Here is a 23,567-nt window from a genome sequence, read left to right on the forward strand (position 1 = left end):
GTTCGCGTTGCCCATCTTCAAGACCAAAATTTTGAAAGCCTGTGCAAACGTTTCTAGGTGCTGTCGACTGTGTTCTTCTGTTGCTGATGTATTCTGTCCTGTGAATCTCACGAGCAGAACCTCGGCGACGGAAGTACCCACAGTTTGCACGAAACCAGCAGGAAACGAAGGTGACACTTCGAGCTCCGGTGATTTAGACCATCTTATCTTATGTCGAGCACATGCAATCCACTGAGTGGGTCCAATTAGGATCATTTTTTCTCTATTTATTTTTCTTAAGTAATGCACGAGCTGACAAGCAAAAGCAGCTTGCTGCTTCTGTTCTCCTTCCGGTAAAAGTTCATGCACGGTGTATCGGCCGTTTTACTTGACACTGACAACATAGACCCTTACACATCCACGGACGCCATGTACAGACGCACTCCTGCTCAGACTTGTGGAGTGTCTTAGGATTGACAATTTATCATTCTCACCTCGCTAGTACGTGCAACTTACTGAAAAAAATCTCACCTAATAATAAAAAGAAACATTTCTTTCATCGTCCGTCATGCATCAATTTTCGTGTCCGTCCCAATTTTCCTGATTTCACGTCGCCTCTTCCCTTCCGTAGCTCGCCCGCACCTTCCTTCGGCTGCCCTCCCGTAGCTGCGCCCTCACCGCACCTCCCTCCGGCAGACTCCTACTGCCGGCTCCTCAAGCACCTCCGCAGCCCCGTCACCGGTTCAGCTCCTCACCCACCGCCACCGCCCACTTCGTGGGCCCTGCATGGACCTGCCGGCGCCGGTCACCGACCTACTCCTCGTGTGGGCGCGCGGGGCGCACTGGACCATGGGCGGTCTCATCTCCGAGCGCCTCTGTCTGCAGGGCTGTGCCCATCAAGGGTAACCTCATCAAGATCTGCGGCAGCGCGCGCCGCGACGTCGGGGTGTTGGCCATGGCCAAGGCAAAGTCCCGCGTCACCGGCCTGAAGCCAGCCTCACTAGATCCGTTCAGCTCCGACTATGATGCCAATTCGACGGACGAGGAGGAGGATGTCAAGTCCCAGGAGCAGGTCCAGAGGCTCGAGCCGCGAGGTCGTCGATGTCAGGAGCACTCGGAGTCCGGCGAGTCGGACGGGAAGAAGCAGCCCACTGTGACGCCGGCGAACAAGTCTTTGAAGACGACGGCTGTTTTCGTGGAGGCTTCTGTTCCAGCTGCTGAAGCTCCGGCGAAGAAGTCACTGAACAGGAAGGCTGCAGAGGTGGTGACTGCGCCTAGGAGGACCTCGCCAAGGTCCAAGAGCTGATGGATAGGTTCTTTCTCTATGTGCAATTCCATTCTTCATGTGTTGGGTGTGTGATCTGTCAATTGAGGTGTTGTGATCTTGGTGGTGCAAGATACCATGTGTTGGCTCGGTGGATTTGTCGATCGAGAGATGTGATCTTGAAGATGCAAGATATTGTGTGTTCATCAAAATCAAAATGTGATTTGATGCTTCCATCTCTGAAAATAAATTTCTAAAGTATCAGAACAACTCTCAGACAATGCACTTCCTCTCCTAATTTCTGAACATCTTGTATTAGTGGCTTTATATGTGGTGTTGTTTCTCACTCTGTTTGATTAGTTCAAGTTACAATAGGGACTGCTAAATACAACTAAAAATTCAGTTCACAGTCACTGTATTTTGTGAAGTTAGAATTTCAATACTTAGTACACCACTAAGTGAGTCATCTGCACGATATGCAGCTTCGGTTGTTGTTACTCTAGAAGAACTTCACCAGGTAACTTGAATTTTCTTAACTGATAGATTGCTTTTTTGTAGATTTGGATTTGTATTATTTTTCTGAGGCGTAGGGCATTAGAACCATCGCTTGCTTTTTACACCGCATGTTCATGTTGTATGACTAACAAGCTATTTTTTCGAGGAATGTAAACTACTAAAGATGTTCATCCAGCACTGATATAACCCATCGACATCACAATGGCCAAAAGTAAACAAATATTCCCTCTGATCTATAATAAGTGTCTCAGATTTAGTAAAATGCCACTATTTAAAGGTGAACTTTCTAGAGATAAAAATATGGAAGTATGGAACTACATGAGAACAACAATGATTTGAACCGATGGTTTTTTTTTCTTTTGATAAGATAGCCGATGATGTATCAGAAATTCATTCCATTAGCTCCCTGCCTATAAGATAGGCAAAGCTACATGTCTCACAACTCGCCAATTATCATCTCACTGTAATTTGTGCACATGTTATATGTATGCCAGACTTGCCGGTACCTTTGCTTCTCAGTTATTTGTGGCAGTTAGGTGCTTGCCTTTATGTCCTTAATTACAGACATGACTTCGATGAGATAGTATTTGGATCATTAGGGATAAGCTTGGGTTTGCTTTCTATAGGAGATAAGAGGTCAACATTGCCCTTGGCACACACTGTTCAGGTTAACTAAGGATATACGTGATGCTGAGATTAGTTCATTTTTTTCTCCTTTCCATCTTTTCTATAAACGTGAATTTTCGTGTGCATATGTTTAAAGGCCGTGGCAACGCACGGGCAATGTACTAGTATAACTAAAATCAAGCAAAACAAGATGTCAAATCTGGGATTTATCTCCGGTGAGCGCACAAAAGACCTGGTCTATCCTTGAGGCTGAAAAATCATGTCCATCTTGTGCCACGTGAGAAATCCACTGCATTATTATCATGATTATTATTTTTCTTTTTTCTCACTCCTAATGCTCTGAGATTAGTTTTAAAGACTAATCTATCCACGTGACATATCACGCATCTAACTTCTTTTCGGTACACCTCACAAAACGATAAACAAACAATTATCCACAAGAAAGGAACAAATCTGGGCTTTGGATTAATTCCCCCAACTATTCCCTGACAAAAATGAACTGCCCAGACGAAATAAAAGCCATACTTCTAGCCCCAGCTCCAAGCTAAATTGTTGTGTACGAAAGGGTGTGCCGGAGCTGGCTTCAACTCATGATCCATCGCGTATCTTCAAATCTTCCTTAAGCAAACGGTAAACGTAGCATGCCATGACCACATCACAACAATGTTAGGGTCAAATAACCTCGGCGAACCCACGAAATTAAACATTGCATACGATTGTACTTCTAACTCACCACAGATCCCGGGGAGTAGTACCGTACTGTACCGCACAGAAACGATATTCTGGTCTTGAATGAGAAGAGCTGGCCGCGCTTCGACGACCGGCTGGATCGGTCAAGCAGAATAATTTGAGTTTTGGACCCGAGGATACTGTAGATGGGCTGGACCAGACGGGGGAGGGAAGACCGGGCGCGCAGGCGAGAAAGGCTGTAAAAGCTTACGCTATGGACTTGGACTCATCATCTCTCAACGACTCTCAAGTGCATCTGTGCATGGCATGGCATGGCATGATGCTGCGCTCCGTCTGCACTGCGCTGCGCCCTGGTGCTGGTGCCCGTCAATTCCCATCGCCAGTCATCGATCGAGTGGTGCAGAGCAGCAGCTCGCTCTTTCGCTGCCCACACTCCTCCGTTCCTTTGCAAAACCTGTTCGCAGACTTTTGTGAAGCTTCTATGTTGGGTGTGTGTGTGTGGCCTTGTAGCAACTTGTGCCTCGGATGGGCTCTCTCGAGTCTTTTCCCATGCACAGGACGAGGACATAAGTAGTCCCAGGGTCCAGGAACCCAAGAATATCATTTGAACGTAGCCATGATTTTTATAAGAAAGTGAGAAGTGCGGCTTCCCTTCGAATGGATAGTGGTTATGTTTAGCATCAACTTTCTGCCGCTAGTCATTAGTATCGATCATAAGATGAGGACTCATGAGGAGTTATAAACAATCAAGCGTACATCGCCGGATCGCCTTTGTTCCCAAATAAAAATAAAAACAAAAGGTGCGAAAAGAATTCGAAAAGATTGACAAGTAGTACCGGTACTATCGAAGAGTGCGTATGTGCTTTTTTTTTCTTTCGAGAAAATGAGTGCGTATGAGTATGGACACGTGTACTTCACTTTGCATAATTTATTTTTCGGACTTTGCTTAGTTAGTCGGTAACCAACATGATTATAACAATGCGGAATGGTAAGCGGTAGGCATCATCTGGATTCATTTCAGGTTGGTGAGCAAGAGACAAAAGTAAAATCAGGGGCATTGACAATTTGGCACCGGTTGTCCGCTGATACTAAAATCACACGCAGCATTTCTTGTGAGCCTCACCGATTCCGGGAAAAAAAAATTAATCACCTGAAACGCGCAACATCGAAATATCGAAGTATATTTCATCCTTGCCGATCTCTGACTCTATCTTATTCGTAGTGTACGTCGCCATGTTCCTTTGCCAGCCAAGGCCCGTGCGGCGGATCCTAAGACTGGTCGTAGTGAGGAGTAACTTATAATAGTAACATGTATATGTTATTAGTTTAAATTACTACTTTCATAATGGATAGTAACATATATGTGGTGTCATGCATAGTATTATTTATTAGTTTGTAGACTCATCTTACCTTGATTCGTGTGATGTTATGGTAACATATCTAATTATCACCTTCCTCTCTTTCTTCATTTAATATCATGCTATATCACCAAAATGTTTAGTTAGCATCTTATGTTACTATCTAAGGTACTCTAACTTATGACTAGCCTAAACACCCGGTGACCCGCACCACACCAAATGTCCAAAGAATCCGCCCGTGCCAAGGCTCTACACGTACACATGTGGAGTGAGTGGGCACATCACCCCGCAAACACCGCCAAATCAAAGAAAGAACAACCCCGAACCTTTCGTTACATTACACACGTCGCTGCCTTTGCCGCTCCCGTTTAAAAGCCACTACTACCACCACCAGGGCACCACCAAATTGTCAATCTAAACGCCGAGCTCTCTCCCCAGTCCCCACGCCTCAAAGCCAACCGGACAGAACGCGCACGCACGGGCACGGCGGCACGTACGCAATGCAGGTCCTCCGGCTGCTGGCGGCGCGGCGTTTCCGGCGCCGCGCGGTGTCGACGATCACCGCGAGCGCGACGGCGCCGGCCACCCCGTGCGGCTGCGGCTATTACGGCTACGGCGAGGACGAGGGCCCGTTCTTCGACCTCGACCTCTCCTCCTGCTGCTCCGCGCCGGCGTCCAGCGCCGAGTCCGGCTCCGAGTCCGAGGACTCCTCCTCCTGCGCCGCCGCCGAGGCCGACTTCGTCATCTCGCTGCAACGGAGCCGCAGCTCCGCTTCACACTCGTCGTCGTCCTACGAGCGCCTCTCCTTCGGCGGCTGCGGTTGGGCGCCCCCACCGGCGAGACTGAAATTCTGCGCGTCAGAGCCCAACGATGCCGCGGCACGGTTCAGCGCGAGCTGCAGGCGCGGGGGGAAGCTGCGCACGCTCAGCTTCGGGTCTGCCAAGGCCGCCTTCTACGGCGGCCGCGCCAGCTTCTCCCGGAGCTCCAGAAGCGCGAGGCTCTTCTTCGCGGCGGCGTATGGCGGGCATGGCGGCTCGCCCTTGCCGGACCAAGAGGCGGACGAAGCCCAGGGCCCGCCCTCCTCGGCCTCGCGTGACGTGTTCAGGCGGTACCTGAAGAAGATCTCGAGGCGGCTGCGGAGGGTGGCGCCCGGCGCAGCCGCCGCCGGGGATCTCCGGCTTCGGAAGAGCCGCTCGGCTTCCGCGGCGCAGACCTCGGCGGCGGCCCAATCGTTATCGTCGTCGCCGCCTCGACGGGACGACTCGCTCCTCGAGAAGCAGGACGGCATTGCGAGCGCCATCGCGCACTGCAAGGAGTCGCTGCACCGTGGTACGTAGTATGTTCGTGACCGTTTCCACTCAATTCCTTTGCATTAAAACTGGAAAGACTTTCTGACGAGCGTCTCACTTGCACCGTGCAGCGTCCGTGTCGGAGTGCGACTCATCGCTGCTGCGTTCGCGGAGCGATCCAGGAACATAAACGCCCTTCCAAGCGTTGATGTAGCCATGGGTTTTTGCCTTGCATTCTCACCATTTCGCTTCGGAATTCTGGTTCCGGAGGAAGCGGCTGTGACCGAAGCTTCGCGCTGAATTTCGCAAAGGAAGCAAGGAAAAGACGAAGAATCCTCCCCAAGTACAAATTGTTAAAGCTTGACGAACATGCGGTGGTTTAGCAAGCCAGAGACCTTTAACCGTCTTTTTGTGTGGTGTGTTTGTGTGATGGAGTGAGTTCTTTTGCAGTAGTTTAGGCGTGGGGAAAGAGCTCCTTTTAGGCTCCTTTAGCCACCTCCCACATGTACAAGCGTGCAGCAGATGTGTCAGTTCAAACCTTTTCTTTTCTTCCTCTGCCTTGTACACAAGAGATTTGCAGCAACACGACATGTAGTTAGGCCCTCGATCCAATCCTACATTCTTTGCCTATTATTGACTGTCATCAGATTCTCTCGCTACTACCTGTCGTTTACCATTATATTATACGAGGACGGAGCATGAATCATGGTATCTCCTTCAAATTCCTATCACTATATATCGAACAGGCGGGTTGACCACACTTAGCAACAAGACGGTCAATAATCCGCACCGTATAATGCAAGGCAGACGGTACGATGTGTTCTAAATGTGTGTGTAGCCCGGTGTCTTCTGCACGCAAGGAAGTCGTTAAGTTTCTCCGCAAGTGCACTGCAAACTGCAAAGCAGATGAAGACGGACGGAAGTTGGGATCTCGGAAAAGCTCGGGGCCTGGGCCCCGTCACGTTGCAGCGCCATGATGAACCGGGGAGGCATAGAAATGCAAGGGAGAAATCGAGCGATGTGCGTACGTACGATGTGGGTGGCGGTGAAGACAAAGATCTGTGCATGATTCACGGCCGCTCGGGGAACCGCGCCGCGCCCCGTTTCTTTCGGCTTTGTTTATCTCCCGTCCAGCACCCGCTGCCAGGCCGTGCTTTCTTTTCGGTGCTGCGCCTTTCGTTTACCTGTTCACCACAGCCCCCATGGCCTGTGTCTGTGTCTGTCTGTGTGCGACTCTGCGAGGGGAGAGGGAGGCGACGGGAAAAGGTCGCGAGAATGGCCCAAAGCTACACTAGCTTTGACGGGGAAAAAGGGAGGGTGGGAAAAGCATATGTTTAGTCTGACCTTTGCCTCGGCTTTGGGCCTTTAATCCCGTTGTAATTAGGAAAGCCATGGCGTAGCTAACCAAAGTGTTTGCAAAAGCTGCGTGACTTGTGCTGTGCACTGCCGTCAGCATTAGCAGCGAATCCGAGGAGGAGCTTTGCCTTGGCCTGGCGTGCGTCTGCGGTGGGGGTCCACACGAGCATGATGGCCGTGGGAAAATTTTCTTTATTAAGCTGTGAAAGGGGAGTTTCTGTTTTGGTTTTTGGTTTTCTTGTTCGTGCCCTTTCTACTGATGACAAAACTGCAACCCCCTGCAGAGACTTGCAAGGGCCGGCGCAATCATGAAATGTGATGGGTAGGATTCGCGGATCTTGACTGCTTGGAGACGAGGGAGATGCTCTGCTTCGGTAGGGGCTGTGGAACGACGGAGTAGTAGTAGCCAGTAGGTACTGTAGGAGATAGTAGCTGGGAGCGGCTATGATGACATCTGCTGCCGTGCAATCCTGATGCGATTTTATCCAAACCGTCAGTTTATGCATCAAACGAACGGCGAAAGCATTATTGCATCTCGCTCCTGATGTGTTTCCTGTGGCCCCCGTTTGCGTGCAATGCTGATTTTTTCCCCCCGTGGGGTGTTGTCTCGTTCGTGAGCCTGCACATGTTTTCAAAGGAAAGGAGCACATTCGTCATGTTCATCTTGCTCGTTCTCGACAGGAGCCGGAAGACACGATGGTAGCAAAATTCAGAGGGGCCGCCTAATAGTCTATCAGCTTGTTTCAGAACAACCGGCAGACTCCTTGGATATGCATGCATCTTGGTGTGTAACCAAAGTGTTTGGACCTTCGTTTCTGTGCGAGTTTGGGGGCGTTCCAGAGGTGCATGAACACTTGTCACATCGGGTAAGACCACACTGCTCAAGTTCGAATTTCTAAATGCAAGACGTGCTTCTGTTTCGCGGACAGGGATGGGACCGGGATGATAAGAGGATCTAGTCTTCCCCAAAGCCAAGAAATTGCTCGCGCGGGTTCCTTGGAATGCTACATTAACAGTTCGGCTCTCCATTGCACCTTACACTGTAATGGATTGGCTTGAAAAGGCGGCAACCTGTGCCTCTGCTCTCCACATGTTTAGAACAAGAAGCAGCATTTTACCTTCGGCCTAGGAATTTCAACCTTCTTTTCTTTCTTTTGCTTTTCCCAAAGTGTCGTCCAATTCTTCCGCGCCTCCATCCTTTCTCCTCGTCTAGAGAGGACAACGTGCACGCTCTTTCTTTAACGTGTGTGTTGCAAGTACTAATGTAGGAGTGCTTGCTTTTGTTCCTTGCGGGTGGTCAACATTGGTCTCGATCATTAGACTTCGTTAAACGAACTGTTATTTTGTCACGCGAGTTACTTATGCATTCTATCGGCTGCTCGGTAGCAGATAGGACTGTAATTTTTAGGACAATCTCTTTTATGAGCCGTTAAATGTTCTAGATTATGATGGCACCTGTTGCCACACCCGTCATTTTGAACGAAAGAGTGATGCAAATATATGGATATATAAAACATTAATTGTACTCTAATTTGTTTTGGACCGTTATTAGGGATATTTGTCCTTCATGTTTATTTTATTCTCGATCTATTTTGTAACCTAGTTTGTTTGTCGAATAAATAAAGTCAAATTGCAATTTTTAAAAAGTTACTTTCAAGAAAAAAATGGGCTTGCTTTGGATTACGAATAGTACAGAATTGCACGTGGAAAGCTCGCCCTTCGCTCCTGCGATGCGTGGACGTCAGATGGTGCCACGAAAAATCTTCCCGTCCTCACAAGCTTTGTAAAATCTGAATTTGAAGTTTGGAAAAAAATGCAAGTCCAAATATATCCAGTCCAAAATTCTGAACCTTGAACTGAAATTACTCAATCTAGTTTACTTGATTCTTGAGGATGAAGGTGGGCTGAGCAGTCATGTATTTTGGATGTTATTGATTTACTGAATCTTTTCTTATAGCAATTGGTTTACTGAATCGATGGCTGCCCTTTCCTTTAAAATGGAGATGAGTGGTAGTGTTGCCACCCACATCATACAATTCAGTGTACTTGATGCTTCAGGAAGAAGATGGGCTGAACCGTCTTGTATTTTGGATTTTATTGGTTTACTGATTTTTTTTATAGCATTTGGTTTACTGAATCAATGGCTGCCCTTTCCTTTAAAACGGAGATGAGCGGTACCATTGTAACCCAAGTTAGGTCAGGGTGATCTCCAAATAATTCCGCATCTGCACTTTTTTTTAAAAGAAAAGCATTTAGATCGCTCTAAACTGTTGATGGGTTCAGTTATCAGTACAGAACAGCCTGAAGATATATACCCAACCATTAGTTGGTAGCAGAAATATTATGTTGTATCTTCCTCGGCCAAGCGAGTACGTAGTACCCGAGCCCTTCCCATCGTGTAGGATACACGCTGGTTCATTCTGAAGAGACCAGTCATCAGGAAGTTCATACCAGAGCGACTGGCACAAGTCAAGTCACTAGCCCTTTATTAAGACATGTACCTCTTATACAAGACTGTAATATGGGAGAATCGCAGGTAAAACAGAAATCCTGAAGTCTCTTTTCAGCATATATCAACAGTGTATACTTATGTACATAATACTTCGTATTTCACTTGAAACAAGCATATAGTGACAGCAGTTTCGTATGATTAGACATTGCTACAACTCCAGACACTGAGATACATGTAAATACCAAAGGGGAAAAATCATGTAGGTGGAGTAACGCGTTTACAGTCCAAAAGGTTTCTGGCTGTAAATTCTGACAGGTACTCCATCAAAAGCTACTGGTGTGCTGCCTAACGCACTGCAAATGCGCGAGAGGTCCCTGTAAAATGCTTGATTGATCCTATCAATGGCTTCGAGGCACCAAAATGCCTCAATCTGTAAACGCCAGAGGCAGCATCTTCAGGAATGGTCCACTCCAGAGTCGCGAAACTTCTTGGGCTTAGTTTTGAAGGCCTTGACCACTTGAATTGCAATGACCAATCATCATCATCATAGACAGGAATCCAGTCGTTACCATTTAGCTTCTCGACAAGTGCGAAGGTACCATCAGTAAGAAGGTCATTCCTTGGACAGGCTGAATAGAATGTGGCGTTCACAGTGCTGCCCTTCCTGAAGGTTGAGTTTGCAGAAACATCCAAGCTGACATCTCCAAATTTAACACCAGGAGGAGTTGAGTCAAACATAACACCTGGCAGTAGTCCGATTTGCCTGTCCAACATGTCAGGAGGTTGGATGTTTGTTTGGACCTCTTTGTTTGCAACCATAGCTGTGGCAAGTTTCTGAAACTCTTGAATGTATGCACTCAAGGTATGTGGACCATACAATGTTGATGCTCCCTGCAAGAACATATTCATTCCAATGAATTTCATGCATTGAAACATATCCAAGTGGAACTACTTAATATATTAGACAGAAAGATAATTAAAAATATATGATCTTTAGCTAGCACACGTCAATGAAAGCCAATTGATATAACTGTAAGAAGTACCAAACAAATATATATTTTCCTTTTGTTTGCATGAAACCATTGCAAGGCAGCTTGAATATAATAACTTAATTCTAGTGCAGACATGCAAACAAGTGAAAGAGTAGAGGACTAATATTTTGACACTTCTAGATCGAGCAGGGACATGAAAAAATAAATCATAACAGTACGCTTATTTGTGTATATATAAGAACTGCCATATGACATAGGACAAAGTGCATATTTAGGCATTTAGTCATACTCCTATCAATTAACCACACAGTGAAACAACAACTACAAAAAAAATGCAACTTCATTTTCTCTTTTTATCCACGACAGAAAAGATGCCGATACATACCTCGTATCTTTGGATCTCGTATTCTTCGAATGTTGTAATATACTGAGAGTATGTGTTTGTCAGCCCAGCGAGAACAACATGAATATTGTTATCAAATTCACCATTGCTGCCACTTATCAGTACATTTTTTACAGCATCGCGTAGCCGTCTGCCAGCCATTGTCGTAAATTCTGATCCAAAAATAACCAAAGAATTAGGGAAGTGCTGTGCTTATTGCTGCTGAGCATGAACTTGTTAGCGCTGTAGCCCAAGCAATTTTTTTTTTAGAAATGGAAGCTTTATTACCCCCAGCCTCTGCACACAAGATTCATTAGCTTTGCTTCCTTTAGCTATTGCTCACGTGGGCTAGTGCCTAGCAGTAGCAAATCAAAGTAGAGAAACAAGCCAGACATGCATGCTGATGTTGTTACTCTTGCTGAGAAAGAACAGTAACTCAAACATGCACTTTTAACTTGACAGACATTCTAGGATTGAAGAAATGGAATATACCTCCAGGAACACACAAGATAACCAGCTGGCCAATTCTTATGATCTGAATGGGGAGTATCGCAGGCTGCATAAGATAACAGAAGTCAATACAAGGCCAACAAACAGAACTTGTGTAAATTCAGTAAGTTGGTTTCTAGATCTTGGTTCTGATTTGACCACATTGCGGAGCTTAAACAAAACAGGTGGCCTACAGTTCACAAGTGACAACCCATTTGATCCAATCACCTCTACCACAAAAACCTAGTTAATATTAAATATGTTGATATTGGATTATTGGCTATGATTTTAAGCTGTACAACTCACAGCTTCACATGGAAAATAAGGAATGCGACAAACGCCGTAATGCAGAGAATTATATGTTATATCAGCCTATGCAGTACAAATTTGATGCAGCAACAGTTGGTCCTTATTGTTGGTGATCTTGGTGTCAAATACCAAGTGAAATAACAAAGACATAGAAGAGTACAATGTCACAAGTCTGCATATGATTATTGAAAAAAGAAAATCATACCGCCCAATCATATGGTTCCTTCATTTCACCAGTGTCCAGCAATATTGGTTTTGGAGCTTGGCACTCGACTTGCTCTTTCCCTGGTGTCTTTAGTACGTTCCTCACTAATCTCCAGAAAGGGTTTCCCTGATCAGCGAAGGTAGAAATCAGTGAATAGCACATCATCTAAAGTTTTGAAGCAAGTATTTAATCGATATACTGAACCTTGGCATCCCCTTGTTTGAAATCAAAAGCTCCAGGGCCATCCGTGGTTCCAGCAGCAAATGCAAACCCCATGGCTGCTGGGCATGTTTTCACCACCTTCTGACCACCCGTACTTGTAGGAACACTAACTTCGAGTTGCGAGAAATCTAAATAAGTGTGCCGATAGTCAATTTTTCCCTGTATCTCCTCAGAAGCTGAATTAAAGAGATCTACAGCCTTGAGAAATTGCCTATTCCCAATTATACGGGTACTTTCGAACTCATTAGGATATCTGCAAGACAGCAATATTTGAAAACTTCATTTATAAATACTGTTGCTAATGTGCACGGAAAGTTATTAACTTATGCATGATGAATACCCTGGGCCTCGTCCGTAGCAAAGTTCGTTCTTCCCATTACATGTGCTGTGATTGAAGTCACAAGGAAGATGGGTGTCTATGCAAAACGTTCCCAGGACATTTGGACTAACATCTCCACAATTCGACTGGCAAAATGCAGAAACAAATTTGGCATTGTTTTCTCGACTGCTTCTAATGCGCTTAGTGATATTCGAACTTGCCAGTCGTCTGCCACCTGAGGCCTCATAGGACGATGCCAATTGCATTAAGTCATCAGCTGATCAAAAGCAAATGAAAAAATAATAGTTAAGGCACAACCTAACATGTTTCATTTCAATACTCTTATCAAATAGTGTGAGAATCATGAAACATACTTATCTCATTTGGTTCCGGAATTATTGTAGAGACTCTTCTCGGAAGTACAGATCCCAGGTGCAAAGATCCAAACTCATTAGAATTTGCTTGACCCATCTGCTTTGGAAGGCCATTTTGTTCAGCCCAGTCTTCCATGAAACGTGCAGCTGCTCCTTTGTTATCACCACTTATCAAGGAATTTGTACGACTCATTGATGTTCCATGAGTTGCAAACCAATTAAAACTTCCAACTGGACCCAATTCATTATCTACAAACTTAACGAGGGTCATTTCTGTATCAACATTATATTGATATTTCCTTCTCTCTTCAGCAGGGTTATTCAGATATCCACTTGGACTGCGATTCACACCGGCATCAAGAAGTTCGCCTGAAAATCAAGTGTCTAAGGTTGATAATGAAATCTTTGCAGGCTTGCAGCAACTAAGATTAGCAGGCATCACAAGACTGTTCAAAGAAAACAAGAGCATGCATCATATGGGGAAAAAATGGACAAGACATCGTATGGAAAATAGAAATATAAAGTAATACCCTCTGACATGTATTATTATGACGGCGTACTCGGTGAAAACCACCTTTACGGTGACAATTCCATGTAAATCACTGGAAAGTTTAAAAAAAGTCCTGAAAAATAGGATATGCTGGAGAAGTGATGTTCTATGTACGTGTAAAATTTCACAAATTATTATATGGTTTTGGGAAAGAAAAAAAATGCAGCCATACTTGAGCAACATTTATAGCCAATTTGAAACTAAATGGCATTATACATAGATCAAGTTGGAAGAAATTACAAATAAACCAAACAATTGGATGTGTGAGATTAGTACCAATGGTGGTTTGAAAAACCTCCAAGAAAATACATTTTTTTATACCTTTATTCACATAGATTTCCCCAGGACGAAGGTTGTTATGAGCTTCAACAATGCTTTGCTCAATGCCATCGACAATTACATCAAATGACTGGCGAACAAACCCAAGAGATGTGACGATATACACTATATACTGCAGGTAACCTCCAGGCCCAGCATGGGTATGGATGCCACTGATAGCCACGTTATTCTCATTATAAAGATCACCATACCTGCCAAATTGAGGCACAACCAACTCAGCTACATGAGCATGCAAGGCAGAATCTAATTAAAAAAATATGTCATCTAGTGCCTTTGTACAGTATGTATGTATGTACATTGTGAAATGGCTAAGGATGCTAAGAGGTAGTATCTCAGTTCAATAATCTAAATAATGCACATAAATACATCAATGAGTAAATCATGGCTTAACACAATCAAGAAAGTAAGCATGGTATAACTAAGTAAATAAATTCATAATGTCATTAATATTTGAAGAGAGGTAAATGTACAAAGGATGATAGGAAGCTCAACCTTATGCACAATCTACAAATAGACATCATGCACACAGTTGCAACCAACATTTCAGGATTTTCTGACAGTGAAATCCAAGGGGGGCTGACTCTTACCTTGCTTTTAGCCTTTCAAGCACCTTTATATTCACAAGCTGTGATGCCATGCAAGCGTCAAGGTTCACAAACACAACACGCTTTCCATTAGGCTCAGCAACAATAAACGCGCGTGACTTTAGCCTGAAGTGAATTCCTGATGCGATCTGCTCAGTATTTGCATATCCCATCATGTTAACGTCTGCTGCAGGCCCCGTTATGTCATAGCTCCCCATTCCGACCAAATAAGGAGAATCTGAGAGCACTGGGCTGCAATTCTGAAGAACAAGAACTAGAAGAAGACATAGCCATATCCTGCACAAACCAACACCATGGACTTGGTAGCGCAAGCAAGATGATGCCTCCATCAGGAACCAGAGAATAATGGATTTGTTGATCAACTCATGCAAGTCCAAAATCTCGGGAGAATAAATGATTAGCTACACACTGCAAAAGAGAACATGACCTATTAAAAAATTGCCAAACATTATATCATAATGATGCAAAGGAATGGGTGTATACTATTACTATCTGACACAAGAGCATGCCCATCTCTTTCTGGAAAGAAAAATACAGTAAACAGTGACAAAGCAATTTCACCGTGTTCTTCAAAAAACAGCTATCAGCAGACCTATTGAGCATCAAGAAAGTTTTGTCAATTGTCATGAACACAATATGAGCAGATCTATTGAACACCAAGAATTTATGTCGCCAAGCATAAGGACTCCTCAAACTTGTCATGGCACAAGCGATAAAATCATGCCGAATATAGAGCTGACCTGATCGTACTATAATTGCACCATTTAGGCCTGAATGTAGCCCTGCACTGCATTTTCTTCTGTAAACCACCACGCACCTTAAATCCTTAAAACAGGGATCACACCACCCAGGCGACGGCAGCTTCACTCACAAGGCACGCAACCCCTGTAACGCTCACTATACCAAATTGCAAAAGCAAAGCCGCAGCAAAGCAGCAATCGTTGCAGCCACTCTCTCACCAAACAAACCAAACAAGCAACAATTGCAGAGTGTAACAGTCGGGGGGCACGTACAAGTTACAACACTAAGTCAACAGCAGAGCAGACAACGCGCCCTCATTGGATCACGAAATCAACCCAAATTCCGCATCAATTATGCTCAAACCCTAGGACAATTGCGCAATTTAATTTCCTTATCCAACAAAACACTTCAAAATAACGGCAAATCGGGAAACAAAATGGGAACGACCGACGCGACCTGCCTGGAACTGGAAGGAAAGCGGGGGGAGACTGAAGGAAGCGAACTCACCCCACGAACGGCGAATCCCACTCCCCCGGCGGCTTTCAGTTGCTGCACTGGCTAGTCGCCTCCGCCCGCCGCCATTTAATAGCGCAACCGCAGACACGACGCGACCGACTGGGGACTCCAAGAGCAGGGCGCCTCGTAGTCCTAGCGCAGGGTGTACTTGGGTTCTCAGTTTAAACTTATGCTGCCGTAGTAGTACTTCAGGGGCGAGGCCGAGGCGGTGTCAAATCAGGCGAGCGTTGAGGGGGACGGGTCGTGGTGGAGACGGGGGGGCGAAGTGGCGAAGACCACGAAGGACGGACGGAGGCGCACAGGGTGAAGCGTCCAAGGCACGGCTGGGGAAGAGGAGAGGTGGCGTTAGCCGTGGCGTGGCCTCCGTTGTTTGTGTGTCAACAACTCAACGTGTGTATGCGGGTTGGGGATGGGAGGAAACTGCGGGTACCTGAGCTTTCTGGTGGGACTGGGGGGCAACCGGGAGTGTTGAGAGTATGCAGGGTGGGCCAACAAGGAGCTATGGCTATCGATTTGGTAGATCAGATCTGGTCCATCCCGCCCTCTAGAAGATGACAGCATGCTTTACTAAATGAAGTGGAACTGCAGGACTAGGAAGTCTTAATGACTTCTTCTGTACGGCCATACGAGATCATTATTTGGTGAATCGGGATAGTACTGTAGGTGGTGGTTGTGGAAGTACTCACATCAGACAACCTGATCCGTTGAGAGGAGCCGACGTGATTAAAGATGCCGCCGGGGACCGGGGCGAAGGGTGCTGCAGACACGCGGCGGCCAAAGCCTGGGAGAGATCAGCCGGCCGGACGGGGGCGCGCAGGGTCGTGCGGCAGCCGCAGCCTGCTGTTTCACCAATTCGGTCGATTCAGACTAGGACATGTTCCTACTACTCAGAGATTCACCGACATGCACCGAGAAACACAGTGGACTGGCCCTTCAGATTACTGTGATTCCCGGAGACAAAGACTGACTGGTGCTACATTCTCATTGCTACTGGTGATTAATCATTACTAGTTCCTTGTCGTATTTATCAGCTGTCCTCCAACTTGTACGCTACGCAGGCGTATCAAGCGGTGAGTACACCGTCGTGACGTGTTCACACGGGTCACCAGAATGTTCGATGTGGACAAATGGTTTTGCTGCCAGATTCATGGCATTCTGCCGAAGTGACCCACTCTTGTGCTGAGTAGGGACGACGCGCATTTCTTCCATGATACTATGAGAGGAAGCGATGCAGATCGATTAGTACTTGGTTTTCTCGGTTTCACGCCTGGCCGAAACATCTAGGTCTACGTCCTCACGATTGCTCACTTCAGAGCTTCAGAGTGCATCCCGTGCTCTGCACTTCTGCCAGCTTCGTTCTTCCAGGTGCAGGATCAGAGCACGCTTCAGCGTGGCCCAGCGCAATAACAAGACGTGGAAAATGATGAGCATCCAGGGTCCCCACGTAGTCCCGTTTCAACGAAGCATGAACTCACAATTAATGACACACATCGCTGGCAGACTGGTTCAACGTCCATGCTAGTCCACGATACTGTAGAACGGAAACCTGGCACTTATTCCCGATAGGAAAAAGACTCCGGCCTTAGCCGCCACCGCCGTCCGCCTACAGCTCGATCTCGTCTTCTGGCCGGTCGGGAAAGACGTCCCTGTTTTTTCTACGTTTAGTTATTTAGTATGTTTTCCAAAATTAGGTTTGGTCAATCAGCAGCCGAATTATGGTGGTGATGGTGGCACTATGCCAATCAATAATAAGTTTTTCTCGACTCCTCATCCACCTCGACGGCGATCCTGCCGGTGGCGGAGGAGAGTGTGGCACGGTTGGTCGCTACTCTTCCGAAGTGGTGGATCTGGTATTGTGTTTATGCTTTGCAAGTCGGCACACGTATCAGTTTATTGGTTCCTTTTCTGATCGATGAGACTCGGTCATCTTCGACCTCATCGTGCAGTTAATGCGGTCAGGTCTTGGTAGATCCGTCTGGCCAGATCTGGGATGGTCATCCAACCCTCTTCGACGTTTTCTTCTCCGCGATGGTGGTCTGTTTCTCATATCACTGTCACCGGCGTCTTCTAACTCCGACCGGCGACTTGTCGGCTACTATGTCAACAACGATTTTCTAGCTCCGACGTGGTTCAGGTCCAGAGGCAGCATCGAGCTTCACTCACGACGCGCCACCTGCGAGTGCAAGAGGAAGACCGAAGACAACGACGTTTGTCTATAATAACTTGCGTGTAATTTTATTTTATTTTAAAAATAGTTTTGTAAGGGTTATGGCCTTTTCTCGAAAAAAAACCCGTCCATACTAGTCAGATTTTTGGCCTTGGCTTTCTGTAGATGCATGCAGAACCAGTGCCTGGTTTAGCACTCACTGTAAGGTTGTCCCGACGAGCTGGTGATGTACGTTGTGTGTGAACAGCATTACTCCGCGGTGACCTAGACATTGCATTCCCCATCATTTCCTCCGGATGATGGTAAATGGTGATTAGGCAGACACATATCATGGCATTAGATCAATTCCAAACCTTTCAAAATAGCACCATCAATTCACTATAAAAATCATTTTTCTGCATGCAATTCAAAATACATAACCTCATTCCAATAGCACTACCAATTCAGCACTTGGAATGGCACTGCAGAATTCGCCTACCTGTGTATAGTAACTTTAGTTATGCATCCTAAAGGAGCAGCACTTTGTCCTTGTCCCTCACCCCAACCATGTAGAGGTGGTCATTATCCCTCTTCTCCTTGCCCAAGAACAACAGCCTCTGCTCCAGCCTTGCCACCATAGACACTATCATCTTAAGCTCCCCTGCAGCAACAAGATGAACATATTGGACCTTGATCAAAATTAATGCCATTCTACAAGTGTCACCCATTACTTTGATCTAGCCATAAGATATTCTAAATTTGTACTAAATTTACTTGAAAGTGTTAGCATACTACCTTGTAATAAAAATAATCACAAGCCAACAACCAGGAATTGCAGTGACTAACATGGGTACATGTTGAGCCACGTCCAGGAACCAGTTGAAAATATATAGAGGAAACATGAGTTTAAGTTGATCTTAACCACAAACGAGATTAGAAATATCAACTTTAAATAACTTAAAATTTACTGTCATTATTTTACAATAGCGCATATTATCGTGTTTTCTGCACTTCTCAAACTGAGATAAAACTTTGGATTCTGCACTTCCTTTTGTGCAACGACTGATTGCCTTTGAAAAAACTTTCTGAAAAAGCTCGTCCTGAACAACTGTTAGCCTATGGCAAATATGCATTGTAAATGATCAGTCCAGAATGTGACAAATGAAAACCAATTACAAGGATAAGTTTCATTGGCAGGTGCATGGATTTGCAAAAGCACATGCAACCAATATAAACTGGTAACAAAAAATTGTATGTGCATCTACAAGTTGATTTGAATTTGCTATATTTGAGTAACAGCCTTAAACTTCCTGATGCCATCTCACGTATACGACAGAACAACCTGTAACACATCTAGGTTCATAGGTTATGACCTGGGCATGTATATTCGCAAAAAAAAAGACCTGTGCATGTATTAAAATGCAGCTGAGCAAAACAGATTTCTGAGGGCGATACCCTTTCTTGGCATAAACAAAAAATAGGACAATCACGACAAAAGAAACCAGAAAAACAGATAAAGATGATTAAAATCCAAGCTTGGCATATTATAAGACTTGATCGAAGCATTAAGAAGACGCTGCTGGATAGACTTATTGGGTGGGGAGGAAACCAAAGTAATATAGGAAAGATAAGCCATAAGATATTTTCTATAATTTCCTGAATATTTTCTATCATGTGGAAATTTCCAATTAAAATTGAACCGAAAAGAATTTCAACCACCAGCAGCATCAATCCTTACTGCAGTTTTGTCATTCATAACCCCATAATCATGTTTTACAAGACAAAATTAAACTACTGAATGCTCAATTCTCATAGATTAATTAATATAAGAGAACATGATCAGTTGTAGCTGTAGGATAGGAACTAAACACGTATTACTGGTTATGAGCAAAGGGACAAACAAACTGACGAAGCTAGCAAGTAGCTACAGTGACATTATGGGCTTCACACATGCTACTAATGACCAGCAAGACTGAATTTAGTCTTGATAGGAAAAATCATTAATGTTCAGACATAGTGCATATACCTGTATCTTTTTTTTTGTGGGGAGGTGTTGCATATACCTGTATCGACCACACAACAACAAAAAGGCATGCATATATACAAATAGACTGCGTCCTCAAAAAAATATACAAATAGACTAATTGCAGGAACAAAAGGAGAAGATTGAGATCCGTCTTGTGGATTAAATATCGTTGCAGGGAAATGATGCATCAAATGAACTTTTTTTTTTTGTAATACCATCCGTTTCATATGCCTTGCCATCTCAAGAGTTTAAACTTTAGTTAATGCCTACAGCGTACCATCCAAATTCACATGAAATCTTGAGCAATTATAGTACCTAAACCATGATTTTGTTTCACTCACAAGTCACATCAAGATAACTCAAAACATGTACAACGCTATTTAGAACTATAAGCATGCATAATACTTAATTTTAGACAGATGAGGGAAATACTAGAAACATATTCTCGGCAAGGCAATATCACAAACATATCATGAGCAAGCATGGCTACACAAGGACATCACGATCAAACAGGGGATTGGAGAGCAGAAGCAAAACCTCACCGCGGCGATTGATTGAGAGATCTGGGGCGGTGATTTGGGGCACCCTCGGTCGGATTCAGACAATAATTGCTGACGGCGGTTGGTTGGCGGCGAGTCTTGAGTGTGAAGCTCTTTTGTTCTGCGCAGGCCGAATCTGACACCGATTCCGTTATGAATTTTGTTTTACTCCCTCCGGATGAAATTACTCGTCAAATATTACATTTATCTAAATGCTTTTTACACATAAATACATCTGTATTTGGGCAAATTTGAGACGAGGAATACCGGTCGGAGCGAGTACCTCGGTTAAAACGGATTCCCTTAAGAAAGCAACGAGCTCAGTTCATACGCAGACAGAGGAAGAGATTTCCACAATTCATATCAAATCATAAATTCAATTTCAACAACAAATCGCAAGAGAAAAGTGTGCGCATATGCGGAATTCGGGAGGGGATCTAACCAGAAGCATCCGGGATGGAAAGGAAGGTGAGAGTGCTCGGGTGCGGTACAGGAACGGATATGCGTGTGTGCGCCTCAACCGGCGCGGCCCGTCGACGAGGTCGCTGCTCATCCCGGCTTCCCGGGAGGCGCCGGCGTGGTAGGGAACGACTGGGAGAGACAACGAGAATGCAGTATCGCAGGCAGGGAAGTGCCGCACTAGATCGATGGCATAGGGCAGTGAGCTATGAGTCGTATATCTCTGGGAAGATAGAGCTTTCTTCTCTTTCCTTAATTTAGATGTCACCGGCGTTCTCCGCGTGCCATAAAGCGCAAGCCATAAACGCGCGCGGCTCCCTTGGCTCTTCTATCTCCGCGCTCATTCCTCTCCCCATCCGTCCAATTTCAAGACCTCCGCGAGGCGTTAATTCGATCCAGCGCCCCAACAATGGGCACCGGAGAGGAAGCACAGAGATTCGGCGGCGCCGAAGAAGACATTGAGGATCAGGAGGCCGGAGGAGGCGTGGTGGCGAGCCTGGTGGGCAAGGCCAGGGGGTTCGTGGCGGAGAAGATCGCGCAGATCCCCAGGCCCGAGGCGTCGCTGGACCGGGTCGCGTTCCAGAGCGTCAGCCGCGAGGGCATCACGCTCCACAGCCACATCGACATCAGCAACCCCTACGCGAACCGCATCCCCATCTGCGAGCTCACCTACACCTTCAAGAGCGACGGCAAGTAAGTGGAGTAGATCCGTGCGTGCAATGCATTGCATGTTGCTGTCGCTCGCTCGGCCATCGAATTGAATCTCTTTCTTCTTCTTCAGGGTGATAGCCTCAGGCACGATGCCTGACCCGGGGTGGATCGGCGCGAGCGGCGCGACGCAGCTGGAGCTGCCGGTGAATGTGCCCTACGACTTCGTCATGTCGCTGATGAAGGATCTGGGCGGAGACTGGGACATCGACTACGTGCTGGAGGTCGGGATCATCATCGACCTCCCCGTCATCGGCAGCTTCACCATCCCTGTCACCACCCAGGGAGAGATGAAGCTCCCCACGTTCCGGGACTTGTTTTGAGTAATTTGGCTGCACAGGATGGTTTGTTTGCTCATTTCTTAGATTTTGATTCTGATGGCAATTATAAGGATCATTTTAAACTTGTACGAGTCTTCGTTGTTTCCTCTGCGCGTGGATGCCCCTTGAAATTAGATTCTTATTGCGAATCTGAGCATTTTTCTGCATTTGCCCAAAGCTCCATTCTTCCATCGGCAGGCAAAATGTGTTCTTTATATCGGTATAACAGGCGATCGAGCTTAATGGTAATTGCCACCATTCATTGTCCGCACGACCCATGATGATGACCGTTGTGACATCCTCTGCTACCATGAGAAAAAGACTATCATGTGCCCCCATCCTTTTAGGTGCTACCAGATAGCATCTCTAAATATTTTTAATTTTATTTAAGAACTTGAATGAGTCGTTAGGTGTGGGTTTACAATCTCATAAATTCTCGAATCCAAATTATTATAATTGTGAAGAAATGAAAAACAAATACATACATGAATAGTGTCAAAAGGACAAAAGCATAAATACAAAAACTAGGTGATTCCCCGCGGCAATTCTATATGCACGTCTGAATATGATTTCAGAAACAAATGATAATAATATGATTTAATGTAAAATAAATATGAATATTGTAGGAAAAATGATTTAATCATTCATAACACCTACGCAACAAAATAATAAGTGTAATTTTGATGTGCCTGAACATTAACAATTTCAAAGAAATCGAAAAGTGAAGTTTTGTCAACCTGAATATTTGCATATCTTAGTAAAATTGACATACATATCATGAAAATATGTGTGTTTGGTGAAATATTCACATGCATCGTGGAGACAAAAAATCTTAGGTATGAAAATATTAAATTCGAATGGACCACCAAAATGGATTCTTAGTGTACAACAACACATGATGTGGATGGTGATGTGGAGCCTTTGGATTCCTAGAATACAACAACACATGATGTGGATGGTGATGTGGAGCTTTTGAATGCGCATGATGTGCATGATGTGGACACCTTGCATGTCAAGTTTGCAAACATTAATTGTATTTAGTGGGGATCAACTACAACACATGATGTGGATGGTGATGTGGAGCTTTTGAATGCGCATGATGTGGATGATGATGTCGACACTTTGCATGTTAAGCTTGCAAACATTAACTGCATTTTGTGAGGATCAACTTTGTAGGTTATATAGATTTCAGACACTACTCGTGTTTGGATTTATCTTGTTTTTTTCTCTTAGTGTAAAACGAATTTGTATCAGAAATTTTGTGAGATTCTAGACACATGTGTACTGAACTCACCCAAATGAGTGGTACACTAGATATTCTCTCCTGCCACCATGACCTCCAAATCGTGCCTCAGGAAGCATTGTCCACCGAAGACGAATAATGTGGTTCTCCAAAATTTTGAAGTTCCAATCTGTTTTTTTAGGAACGTTCATATAGCTTGATTATATAGATCGGTTTTGGTGGACATGGAAGACACAAATGAACCTGTACTCTGCATCCAGTCCAGTAAAGGATATAGGAAACAATGTCATCATGTAGCTTCTCTGTAGGTTCTAGCTATATGGCCATCTCATTTGCACATCTTTTCATCTTCTCTGTAGGTTCTAACTTCTCTGTAGAGAATTCAACATGACACCTAACAGGTGGAAGCTAGGAAGGGCAAAAAAGGCTGCCTTGCAACAGATTCATGGTGATGAGGCATTGCAGTTCAGTTTGCTGTGGGATTATGGCCAGAAACTTAGGAGGTCTAATCCTGGCTCTAAGTATTTCCTGTCAACTGTCCAAGCTAAAGAA

General features: G+C 45.1%; 3 protein-coding genes and 1 long non-coding RNA gene across 6 annotated transcripts; 2 read left to right on the forward strand and 2 right to left on the reverse strand.

Annotated features, from left to right (window-relative positions):
- The first annotated feature begins 4,659 nt into the window (after positions 1 to 4,659).
- Positions 4,660 to 6,353, forward strand: LOC100837260. Of its 2 annotated transcripts, none has more exons than XM_024458361.1 (2): positions 4,660 to 5,770; positions 5,855 to 6,353. In XM_024458361.1, the coding sequence occupies exons 1-2, from the start codon at positions 4,935 to 4,937 to the stop codon at positions 6,021 to 6,023; spliced, it is 1,005 nt and encodes a 334-aa protein (XP_024314129.1). In that variant the 5' UTR covers positions 4,660 to 4,934; the 3' UTR covers positions 6,024 to 6,353. The 2 variants fall into 2 exon arrangements, with proteins under 2 accessions (XP_024314129.1, XP_003569390.1); XM_003569342.4 differs by having other exon boundaries at positions 4,661 to 5,763.
- A 3,263-nt stretch (positions 6,354 to 9,616) lies between these two features.
- On the reverse strand, positions 9,617 to 15,980 carry LOC100837567 (neutral ceramidase). Of its 2 annotated transcripts, none has more exons than XM_010233742.3 (10): positions 15,566 to 15,980; positions 14,300 to 14,725; positions 13,695 to 13,903; positions 12,824 to 13,192; positions 12,471 to 12,726; positions 12,113 to 12,383; positions 11,909 to 12,034; positions 11,398 to 11,461; positions 10,909 to 11,078; positions 9,617 to 10,422 (listed from the first exon to the last, which is right to left on the reverse strand). In XM_010233742.3, exons 2-10 carry the CDS (start codon positions 14,644 to 14,646, stop codon positions 9,877 to 9,879), a joined length of 2,358 nt encoding a protein of 785 aa, XP_010232044.1. In that variant the 5' UTR covers positions 14,647 to 14,725; positions 15,566 to 15,980; the 3' UTR covers positions 9,617 to 9,876. The 2 variants fall into 2 exon arrangements, with proteins under 2 accessions (XP_010232044.1, XP_014755071.1); XM_014899585.2 differs by lacking the exon at positions 15,566 to 15,980 and adding an exon at positions 15,058 to 15,422.
- A 2,115-nt stretch (positions 15,981 to 18,095) lies between these two features.
- On the reverse strand, positions 18,096 to 20,837 carry LOC104582813. The gene is made up of 2 exons (XR_730839.3): positions 20,289 to 20,837; positions 18,096 to 18,381 (listed from the first exon to the last, which is right to left on the reverse strand). It is a non-coding gene; the product is annotated as an uncharacterized LOC104582813 (long non-coding RNA).
- Positions 20,838 to 20,870: 33 nt separating this feature from the next.
- LOC100837876 (desiccation protectant protein Lea14 homolog) lies at positions 20,871 to 21,921 on the forward strand. Its single transcript, XM_003569344.4, has 2 exons — positions 20,871 to 21,437; positions 21,526 to 21,921. Exons 1-2 carry the CDS (start codon positions 21,154 to 21,156, stop codon positions 21,773 to 21,775), a joined length of 534 nt encoding a protein of 177 aa, XP_003569392.1. The 5' UTR covers positions 20,871 to 21,153; the 3' UTR covers positions 21,776 to 21,921.
- The last annotated feature ends 1,646 nt before the right edge of the window (positions 21,922 to 23,567 follow it).

The sequence above is a fragment of the Brachypodium distachyon genome, chromosome 2 (assembly GCF_000005505.3).
Source record: "Brachypodium distachyon strain Bd21 chromosome 2, Brachypodium_distachyon_v3.0, whole genome shotgun sequence".
NCBI classification, from domain to species: domain Eukaryota; kingdom Viridiplantae; phylum Streptophyta; class Magnoliopsida; order Poales; family Poaceae; genus Brachypodium; species Brachypodium distachyon.